Raw genomic sequence first — 11,253 nt, forward strand, 5'->3', positions numbered from 1 at the left:
CCCGTTGGACTCAGTGGACTTTCTCATGCTCAGGATGTTTCACAAGAGGAAAAGAAAAATGGGTGAGACCCATTCACCCGCTCTCTCTCCCTCTCTCTTAATTTTTTTGGGGTGTTGTCATTTGAAATTCAATCAGCCTATGATAATCATAAACTTTGAAGCACAGAAAGAACTAGCAAAAAAAAAAAAAGAAAAGAAAGCTAATGTTGATGTCATCAAACACAACTAAGCTTCTTTGAGAGAACACAATCTCTATTTGGAGACTTAAACAGTTCTTGAGAATGTACTTTTATGTCTATATATACCCGGCTTGTTCATTTGCAGCCAATGCGTAAAAATGTTTATTATTGGGTGTCGTGCTGGTTTTAAAAACAAAAGACTATTGAGATGCTTAACTTTTGCTCTTGCTTCATCACCAACCCGGCCGGGAGCACCCCACTGCCACCCACTGCCCAACAGTGACTCAACTCTCATTTACTAGGCAGTTGTGACCACTTCATCCATCTCATTGTCTTAAACAAGACCTTTCCATGTCAATACATAACATTTATGTGGCTGTGCTGTTACTCACCTGCTAAACAACCCCTGCTTTGCTGTGCCAAATGTAAGAAATGAATCACAGTGTAATTGCATCGTGTGACATTTACACTTGTTGAATATGCATCACCAAACTTTTTCTCTTTTAGACAATCCACGTGGTGTCAGACACTTTTCTCATTACTTGCTTGTTGACTCCAGAGGGAGCGTGCACATGTTTCCATGCTCATAAGTGAGGTGATACAACTGCATAAGGGCTGCCTTAAAATTTTCCTCTCTAGAACGCTCACCCAGATTCATTTAGTTGTAAGTATATATCATAAAACGTGTGTAATTTATTGCACATGACTTGAAATCGCTAAACAACTATTCAGTTGCATTATTTTTTTATGTTTGACTGTTAAAAGTCTAGCTGAATTTTTCACCAGATATACAGGACAAATACACCTTGTTTTATAATTAAGCTCTTTCACAGAATTCATTTTGACATTGTAAACCAGTAAATAGTACAACAGATACATTTAGTATTATTGAGGGAATACTACAATTCCTGTTTCCATTAGGGTGCTGCTTATTATCCATCCATCCATTTGTTTTCTAAACCGCTTATCCTCACTATTATTATTATTATTATAATTCATCCATACATTATCTGAACTGCTAACCATCATGAGTGTCGCTGATGCGGTGGAGCCAATCCCAGCTGACTTCAGACAGATTATTATTATTATTGTGATTACTACTATTCGGGTATCTTTTCATGCGTGATTGTCATTGCTAAAATGTTTGTACAGTAGCTGTATGCATAACCAAGTTCTGTTCCTCTACTGTCATTTTTTTTTTAACCTAATTCAAAAAAAGACTAAAAATACATTTATTGAAGACTGTTTTCAGTCAAGTCCATATTTACAGCCTCAACTCACTGTGTTACCTTTGTATGGAGGGTAAGAAGTGCTATGAGGTTCTTGTGACACAAGCAATAGGAGCTTTTTACTGTTGCAGAAGAAATTATGGCTAAAAGAAACCCAGCAGCTGCACCCTGGGCTCTCGCAGTGCATCGGCCTGCGTCATAAATGTTTACAAATCAGTTTACATTAAATTCCAGGTTTAAGACGGCAGATTAGGGCACTAAAGCATATCAGGACAGTCAGAGGAGACAAAATGCTGATCTAGAATCTAATAGAGACCACAAAGCAAAAATGGATTGTAACGCTCTTTCTCACTCACGCACATTTACGTACTCACATGGACACCTCACACACAATACTGCTCACTAAATTAGTGCACACCAGCTCCTAAAAACAAGTCAACCACTGAATGGCCATCAGTAATTTGCTATTATTTCTAATTCTGTTGTATGGTGATGTTGTTTTTCCTTTTTTTTTTGTTTAGTAATATGGGTGATGGAACACTTCAGGGACAAAAACACATTGATTGAAGGACACTGTTGGGCAACACATTTTACTCTGATAATGATGCATACACCTTCACTAATGATGCGATTGATGGGAGCGTTTGTTTAAATATTTTGACCTCATGTTTTTAATGGCTGTGATTTAACCCACCCTTTAAGATACAATTTTAAAAAATGTTGGCGGGGTGTGCCTTGGTTTCCAAAATGGGTAACGCTGTCAGGCTGTAGTACCAGCGACTGTATTGTGCACAGTGAGATGGCATATTGGTATATTGTATCCATTTGTTATTATTAACAAATTGTGTACGGTAAAGGGACAGAGTATAGAGTGTATTCAACATTTAATTATCCACATATACCTCACCTTTCACCTTGCTCACTTTTTTCCTTCTATTGTTTACTGTTTTGGGGACGATTGTAAAAAAATGGTCAGGACTTCCTCTGCAATATGATTTATAACAAAATCAGTAATAAATCTAAGACAGTTTGATTATAGTTGTCTTTTTGTGGGGTTCGACTGCACTTCACTACAAAATTGCGATGCGATGTCAACATCTTTGCTAATTTTTCCTCAAAAAGCTTACAAACTTCTTTGTAGGCAATAAAGATCGCACCACCTGAAATAATATATATTTTCGGCTGTAACCAATTAATTTTTTTTTAAATATAATATGACCAATTGGAAAAGATATAAATATATATGTATGTGCAGAGCTCATTTACCTGCTGCCTATTAATTACGTAAAAGCACCCGTGGCTAAAGCCAAACTATGGCAGGGATTTTATTTTCTTGACCTGGATTTGACACCTCTAATGTTTCATCAAGTATTAAAGTGATATGTCTGCCAAGCAAATACAAGTACTCCTGTACCCCTGCACTGCTTTAATATATTTTACAACTGTGCAAAAAAATTGAGCAAAAGTTTCTACATCCAAAATTGCTGTAGAAAATGTTGCTACTGTGTTTTTTTTTTTTTTTTTTTTATGCAGACCTGTGTAATTATTTGGTTGTGTCAGAGAGGGGAGAAGAGACTTGTGTCAGGTATGCACGTGACTATCTTTAATGTGGTTATAGTGTGTTAATGAATGTCAAAAATGTCTTAAAAGGCTTAATTTTGACTCAAGCCTACAGAAACCTTCACGCAGGTGTTTTTTTTTTTACATCTTGTTAACTGTCAAACCGGAAATCTCTTGAGAATTTCAAGTTCTGCTCTTGAATATTATTTCCAATATTTATTCAGTTGCCTTCTCAGCAGACACGTCACTGTCAAGGTTACACTAATGGAACTCATCACACTTTAACATTTTTGAAAAGATAGCGCACTAAATTTAGGTAATGAACCTCACATCTTGGCATCGCTTTAACTCATGACTGGATATTCCTGTTTCAGCTCCATTTTGTATCACTTGAATACTTTGAAGCCCCTCGCCTCTCAATTTAATGTTTCCTGTTCAACTCCAGAGCGTTTATATCTTCTCCATGCAGTCGCCCTGTCTGATAGCCTTCAATGTCTAAAACACAGGTGTCAAGCTCTAGGCCCGGTGGCCAGAAACGGGCCGCCACATCATTTTATGTGGCCCGCGAAGACAAATTGTGCATCAAATTCGTGTCATTACTAGAATTGCAAATTGTCTTCGCTTTTAATAATATATATTTTTTAAATATTTGAAAAAGATAGAAGATTTGAAAGAGTTTTTACTCGTCTGATTTGAAAACGAGTTATTTGTCAATTTGTTTTGTAGCTTTTACTGTATATAATATGAGGTGCTCATACATTTATTTGGGTTGACAGTCAAAATGGCCCTCCGAAAGAAGCCCGTGAAAGAAATGAGTTTGACACCCCTGGTCTAAAACATCGGGCACCCCAACCCCACACGTCAAATGACTTTCAAGCGGACGCGTGCGGCTGCATTGGGGCGTCCCTCTCATTAGTGCGGGAGACCCAACAAGTCGTTGCCTCTGCCACCAGTAGCGGCGTCCTGGCATTGTGTTCCTGTCTGTCACCAGCCCTCAGCTATAAAGTCACCGTTATCTCCACTGTTAAGTGCAGGCCACAGACGTAGGGTGATCTCAAAGTGAGGTAGTAGAGACACCCTGTCCCGCCTGGCCCCACAGAACACAGGAAGCAAGGCAATGGCGGGTCCCTCTGTCTGGCCCCGGAGCTCTCCTCGCTCCACGACGCAGGCGTTAATGCGGGGAAAGCCTCGGCCAAATTACTCTCTAATTTCCCTTTAGGACTCAGACAATCCCATCGGTCCTCGAGAGTCAGACTGAGGATTTGTTCAGAGTGGTTTGTTTTGTCTTGTCTCGCAACGTCCCGCTCCGATTCCATCACTCAAGTTCTAGTTTTCGGCTCACGGCCACTAAATTGGGGGATTTGTGAAAAGAGGCATTTAAATAGCCCCAAGAGGATAGAAGCTGGTGCCTGAAAAAACATGGCTTTTCAAGGAAAGACTAGAGCCGTTGACAGAAAGCACATTTAATTTCTGGGGACATGCTTCTTCCATATTATTATGAGTTGCTTTCGTCATATCGTCATGGAGTATGATACCCTATATCTCTTCATCAACTAATGGATCTTATTTCAAGTGATGAGGTTCAGTGTGTTCCATTTTCAAAACCTTTAGTTTGTATCGGGATTAATCGGGTGACTAATGATCCCTCTCGAGACAAACTGAAACAAATGATTGGCTCACACAAATCCTCAAAATGATGAGGATCCATATGCAGATTCTTAATAATGCTGTAATAGTTCAAAGCCTTTGGAAACTTTTTAGTTCAGTCAAACCCCCCAGTCGTATTTTACATTTTAATTTAATGCACAATATAGTGACGGTGGAATATAACATCAAACGAGTCAGGTTAAAATGGTAGCACAAAATTGTTTGGAAATTTGTAATGACTATATTCGGCCTTACGAATAATTAGGGCAGGTACTTCGGTTTTATCAAAAACAGAAACAGACTAAGCTGGCTCAATATTTGACAGGCAAAGGGATTACTCTTGCTGTTTTATTCAAATTACCTATGACAGTTTATTCAAAGTTGGAAAAAAAGTTTCTCTGTCTTTCTATTTCCGTTCTTCCTGTCAATGGGGAGTTGTTCCATCCTCTGTCTCCAACTTATTTGCTGATTTAGGGTTCAGCTACATATAATGTACAAAACCCACAACGTTACAGTTTATATGGTTGAAATTGTAGTGATCAATCTTTTTCAATAACCATTATTTTGCTTGCGAAATTCTGTTTGATTCGTGTGCAAGAGCTGGTATTCACGCACGGATTATTTTGGGGAGTTCTCCACTAAATATAACCCTCTTGTGCGGTTTGCCATCGTCACAACAAGTAACACTATCCCATTTTCCCTCCCCCTTTGGATGACAGATTTTGGATTTGAGCCTATAAAAAAAGACACAAACAGGTGGCTAGGAGCACAATTTATCTGAACGGTAATCAGAATATCCACAATAATAAATTTCAAATTCAATCTTTGATATTTTCATGCATTGATTTAATGAAGACTTGTCTGTTAAAAGTGAAATGTTTTTATTTCCCAGGTGGCAATTTCATGTAAAAAAAAAAAAGACCATCTTTGGCAGCCTGCTCAATTAATATTCATCTATTTAAGGAATACGGTACAATGTAAAACACATAAAATAGCCTTTATTATTTTTCCTTGTCTTCAGATAATTACAGTGCATCCTCAAGCTCACTGTCTTTAATTCTCGAATTATTCGCCTCTTTATTGTTAGCAAGCGGATATAAAAATAATTACCATGATTCTCCTTTTGTGAATGTCCTTGTGATGTGGGGTGCCCTTTCTCATTGTAGCCCAGCCTCCACTTTGAGTGTGACGCCCCCACACTGAAGCCCCTGGCAGCTATAAAAAGGCTCAGGACAGATAATGATCACACACACACACACACGCGCGCCCCAAGTCCACTGAGAGTCCTCATCCTCCACTGCAGACACGACAGCTTCTCATCACATCAGTTTCCATAGGAACCATTCATGTTCAAAGTCTACTTTTATACAGAAGGAAAAGAAACCCGTTCACTCTCCCTAAGCTCGATTCTTTTCAAGAGTGGGTTAGTTTAGGCCATCGGTGCTCTTTTCTCTTTTTGACACAAACCAATGATGAATGCAGACATCATTTTTGGGATGTGAGTGAGGCACTGGTGAGTTTGTCGGTTTTAGTTTCTTTCAACTTGGCTGCCATGGTGCCTCACAGATCCACCAAAGGCGCATCCAAAGCACGGCGGGACCACATCAATCATGAGATCAGGAATTTGCGAGCTCTGCTTCCCATTCCCCTGGCGGACCAGGAGCGCCTCTCCTACCTGCACTCGATGGCTGCCGTGTGCACCTACATCAGGAAGTCGGTTCTCTTTCAGGGTAAGTGGAAAATACCTCGCTTCTTTTATGACTTGTTGAGGACAAGCTCACACATTTGTTCCTTTAGGACTTTCCACTGGAGATGCTCTCCCCTGTTCTTTTGCTTATGGGGCCTTTCTTCAAGCTTTGCATGGTTTCATCCTCGTCACTACTGTCCAAGGCAAGCTGGTCTACGTGTCTGAAAATGTATCTGAATATCTCGGCCTTTCCATGGTGAGTCTGCGCTTTAATGTGGTGTCATTTTACAAACACAATTGGATTCCTGAATTGGTCAAACATTGCATTCTTAGGTAGACGTGCTTCAAGGAGACACCATATATGACATGGTGGAACATGAGGACATTAGCATTATTGAGCCCATCTTGAAGAGACACAATGAAAAGACCCCATCATCAGGTAATATTTTAATATTTTGGGGAATATTAATAGTCCTTCACAGATGAATGCCAAACAGATCTCACCAGTATTTAACAAAAAATTACATATTGCCGCATTTCAAAATGGTGCTTTCTTCGCAAAATGTGAAACTACAGTCTCAAATGCCACTTTTTTTTTGTAATATAAAAATGAGACCATAATAAATGGTTTCAAAACTTTATTGTGATCGGCAGAATTGCGTCGTAAGCAACATTTCTGACATGCTTACACAAGTGTGCCCGCCCTTTTATAGCTGCTCATGTGACTTGGTTCAGAATAAATAGATCTCATTCAAACTCCTGTTAAATGGGACTCAGTAAACAACCATTGAACGACTCTCTGATTGACCCCAAAATACACATTTTCCTGACAATGCCTGAATATTTTGTGTTCACGCTGACTGAAATTATTTGAAATCATTCATAAATTGCCTGGCTCCAAATTCCAGTTGAAGAGTAACATCAATTTTGCGTTTCCCCCAAAATTCACCCGTGCGTTCATCAAACCATAACAAATTTACGAGTCCAATTTATCAAGTTTTTTTTTTTTTTGAATTATTAAACTTGTGAACATTTTGTAAGTATCACTCATTATTTACCTAAATACTGATCATTTCTCTACTTGCTTTATTCCTGTAGAGAGGAGTTTTGTATGCAGCATGCAAACTTCCAAGACGTTCAAGCAGCAGCATAGTGTCTGTTCAATGCTGGTTCAAGGCAGCCTCCAGTCCTTTCCGGAGGTTTGGTTCTCCCCCAACGGTACTGTCGGCGAGACCCTCTTTGTGGCTCTGTGCACCCCCACAGTGGACCGCCTCCGGGGTGTGGAGTCACATTTGTGCCCCAGTTTCAAAAGTGTACACACCCTTGACATGAGCTTCACTCAGCTCTCAGACAGGTATGAGCAAACCCGAATGAATATGACCAATTCATGGTATTTTTTTACACACCAATATTGTGCTTTTTTTTTTCAGTGTTTTATATTTGATGGGGTACTCGGCAGAAGAAATGGTGGGGCGTTCGTGGTACAACCTAGTCCATCCTGAAGAGCTATCTTTAAGTGTGAATCATCACAGACGTTTACGTAAGTAACATAGTTATTCAATGGCCAAGATGTTATCATTAATTATTCATTTTGCTCTGACGAGAAAAACACTCTTAGTGTTCTTGTTCGGTAAACTGTGCTTTGGGTCAGGGTCCCTCATTTGAATAAGTATTTCCCCAACAGTTTGGACTTGGCAGGAGTGTAAGTCACTCAGACAATCAAAAGCTACATTGCTTTCATGAATTATTTACATGAAATTTTAAATTTTTTGCATGTGCTTGACACGGCATTCAGAGACTTGTCAAACGAGCCAATTTGTTTTGGATGCAAGTGATCAAACAATGTTAACTTTGCCTACTTAGCTCGAGCTGTGATTTCTGAGCAGAATTGTTTGTGACTGTGCATGATAATGTGCTTCTTGTTTCTTCAGTGCAAGCAGAGGAGAGCCTGCAGGTCCAGATGGTGATGAGACTTCAGTGCAAAGATCTGTCATGGGCCTGGAGCTACACTTGTGCTACCAAAGAGTCTCGCTGCCAGACTGCATATATCTTCTGCACTAACTTCCTCATCAGGTATGGAAAATGTTTCAACTGTTATTAATTTAAAACGAAACCCTCCGCCATTTTTGATTCGGTTAAGCAATATTTTGACATCCTGGGACAATTTTTGACATTTCTGTCTCTAAATTGGAAGTGATTTGATATTGTGTTTCCCAACAAAAGAAGATGCTTTTGTTCCTGGTTTTTCTAAAAATCAAAATTATTCTGCGATCCTTTAGTGAAACAGAGGCCAAGTTTCTGCAGAAGAGAATGAGCGATGATGCTTTAAGCCCATCATCTCCCACAAAGAGTGTTCCCCCCAAAAACTGTAAGAGGCAGGGGACTCCCAACAGTCAGGAGGCCTGTTCTGAAGCCAGGTTGGAATGGCATGAAAACATCCACCATGAGGATAGCTCCCCCTTTTCTTTAGGGGCCAGCCCTGCGTTCTTCACCCCTCCCTACAGCCCTGCGTCCTCCAGCTCTACTGTGCAGCAGGAGGATCTGAACCTCGTCCTCCACGTGCACACATACGCCGATCAGCTGCTGTCCTCCCCGGAGGCTTCTCCTTCCTACTATTCCTACCCAGAAGCTGTGCTCACCTGCCACCTTTCACCTCAGCGTCCCCTCCCCTCACAGAACACCTTTGATCAGGGAGTCTTCATCCCTTTCAATTCTCTCTCTCCGGCCTCCCCTTCATCTTCAACCTATGATTTCCCATCTTGCGCATCCGGTGCCAGATTAGTTCCAGACGGCTTGGCAACGTCTGAAATGAGTGAGAGCTCTGGGGATTGTGCCTTGCATCAAGATGACTTTGGCCTCCAATTGGAGCACCCACAAGAGGGCAGCGTCCACCAAGTGCACCGTGTTCCCCAGTATATATTACCTTCCAGTCTTCCCAGCCCTGGCCAATCCCCTCTATCCATGACGTCTGAGGAGTACAGCCAGATGGAGCAAGCGGAGATCAGCATTCTGGCTCAGCAGATCTCCTCGTTGGCTTCCACTTTTGACATGTTTGGTCCGCTCAATCTGCTGCAAAGTGTGGGCACCTCTGACTGCCTGCCCTCTTCCTCCTCCTCCTCCTCCTCCTCCTCCTCCCCATGTCAGTGGCTCAGCCAGGCTGCTGTTCCCTCTGCCCTACATACTAAACTGATGAATGATGGCGAGTTAGGGAGCCTCTTTGATGATCTGGATGTAGTCACAAAGAGAGGCGCGCATGTTCCCGATTTCAGCTGCCACCAGGAAACGGTGCGCACCTCCCAAAACTTTGATCCACTCTGTCTGAGTCCGAGCACCTCCGAGAACTCGCTGCCTCCAAACAGTGTCATCTTGGATCCCTTCACTTTGCAGTTGGGGTGTCATGACCACAACTCTGAGTTGCATCAACTCAACCACCAGTGTAACCTGCAGCAAGGTAATTTCTATCAAGGACACTCATAATGACTCATTGTTAGTCTTGGTTAATGTTGTTTGCTGCCTTTTTTTCAGACGGACTTGCCGAGGAAAACCTGTACTGAAATAAGTCTGTGACTTACGACGCTGCCCTTTGTATGACATATTGTCAGGAAAATTGTCCTTTGGCGTATTCAAAAAATAGTACAACAAAGATATTTCAAGGACATAATTTTCCCTCAATGTGTATCTCTGAATGTCAAGTATCTTCAGAGTTGATATTTGTCTTATTTTCTGCAAAAATGCTGTCTTGCTCTTTAGTTTCAACTGAAAAGGGTACTTAAAAAGTCTGACTTCCATAGAAAAAAAAAACATTAAAATGGAAATATTCTCCTACTAAGTGGCCACACTTCACTGTTGAGCACTTTATCAATGTCCCTGCCACAAGAGTATTAGTAAGGAATCAAAGCATTCATTTCAATGGATTATTTTTTATATTGAACCATTTAACAGAGGCCCTCTATTTTCATTATGTTCGTGTGAAACTGGGAGATAATAAATGTTTTTTTTTTTCTTTCTCGCTGTGATAAAATAATGATCGTTTCCACAAGCTACCTCAGCGGTACATTCCAATTCTGAATTTGAAAAAGTGCATTGTATTTATTTCGTTGAATTTACCATTTCTTAACTGTGTAAAGTTATTTTTCTATTACATTCCGAAGCATGATGTGGTTAACATTTCTGAAATGGTACTATGAATGAATGACCTCTATCTTGTAATTGCTTCATTTTTTCATACATTTAAAATGGAAATAAAGCCCAAAAACATTTTTATTGTTGTATGGCTATGATTATATTTATTTTCTAAAGTAGTAATGAGTGTTTAATTTACAATGCCTTGTTATTTTATTCTCACACAGTGCATTTTCCATTGATTTTTGCTTTCATTCGCCAAGAGATTTCGATGTTGCTTGGCACACGTAAAGCTACATTGTTTTTTTTCTCGGTGACTGACATCTCATTTGCCTTGGGCTCATTCACAAGGTCCTGCTGCGTACTTTGAAGCTGCTCCTTTACCTTTCGCATGAACTTGCCTTACTGCATCAGGCAAGACCGTTTAAAGGCATGTTGACAACACTGAACATGAAACTATGCAGCAGTTGTATTGCTTCCAACTGCTCGAAGATAAAGAAACACTGAATATCATGCTATAATGAGAAAACACACAGAAAGCCTCATTTTGTCGGTGTGGAGGGAGTTTACACTATAGCAAACATTGTTGTGGGGAAAAATAAACCCAAGGGGACAATATTTTGCATCCCCACATAACATGTTATACAAGAACAACACGCATAACTATTTGAGAGTTCTTGTAAAATACTGCGTATAAGCTACAGTACAAAGTTCCATTTTTAATATTTACATTTTAAGTTAGTGCTCTTAAGTGATAGGGATTTATAAATGATACAGTTGCCTTCATTAATGGCTGTGGTTACTTTTCAGCCCAGACATGTTTTTTTAT

At 40.2% G+C, this 11,253-nt stretch overlaps 1 protein-coding gene across 1 annotated transcript; it reads left to right on the top strand.

Moving 5' to 3' along the window:
* The first annotated feature begins 9 nt into the window (after nucleotides 1–9).
* On the top strand, nucleotides 10–10,563 carry npas4l (neuronal PAS domain protein 4 like). Its single transcript, XM_049736615.1, has 8 exons — nucleotides 10–6,345; nucleotides 6,413–6,558; nucleotides 6,636–6,741; nucleotides 7,401–7,656; nucleotides 7,733–7,842; nucleotides 8,234–8,375; nucleotides 8,582–9,753; nucleotides 9,828–10,563. Exons 1-8 carry the CDS (start codon nucleotides 6,168–6,170, stop codon nucleotides 9,854–9,856), a joined length of 2,139 nt encoding a protein of 712 aa, XP_049592572.1. The 5' UTR covers nucleotides 10–6,167; the 3' UTR covers nucleotides 9,857–10,563.
* The last annotated feature ends 690 nt before the right edge of the window (nucleotides 10,564–11,253 follow it).

Source organism: Syngnathus scovelli, chromosome 12, assembly GCF_024217435.2.
Source record: "Syngnathus scovelli strain Florida chromosome 12, RoL_Ssco_1.2, whole genome shotgun sequence".
Lineage (NCBI taxonomy): Eukaryota > Metazoa > Chordata > Actinopteri > Syngnathiformes > Syngnathidae > Syngnathus > Syngnathus scovelli.

Bases quoted from the DNA above. Each gene is read 5' to 3' on its own strand.
- npas4l (XM_049736615.1), top strand. From the start codon at position 6,168: ATGGTGCCTCACAGATCCACCAAAGGCGCATCCAAAGCACGGCGGGAC. The intron at 6,346-6,412 runs GTAAGTGGAAAA...TTGTTCCTTTAG, and splicing joins GAAGTCGGTTCTCTTTCAGG to GACTTTCCACTGGAGATGCT. The intron at 9,754-9,827 runs GTAATTTCTATC...CCTTTTTTTCAG, and splicing joins CCAGTGTAACCTGCAGCAAG to ACGGACTTGCCGAGGAAAAC.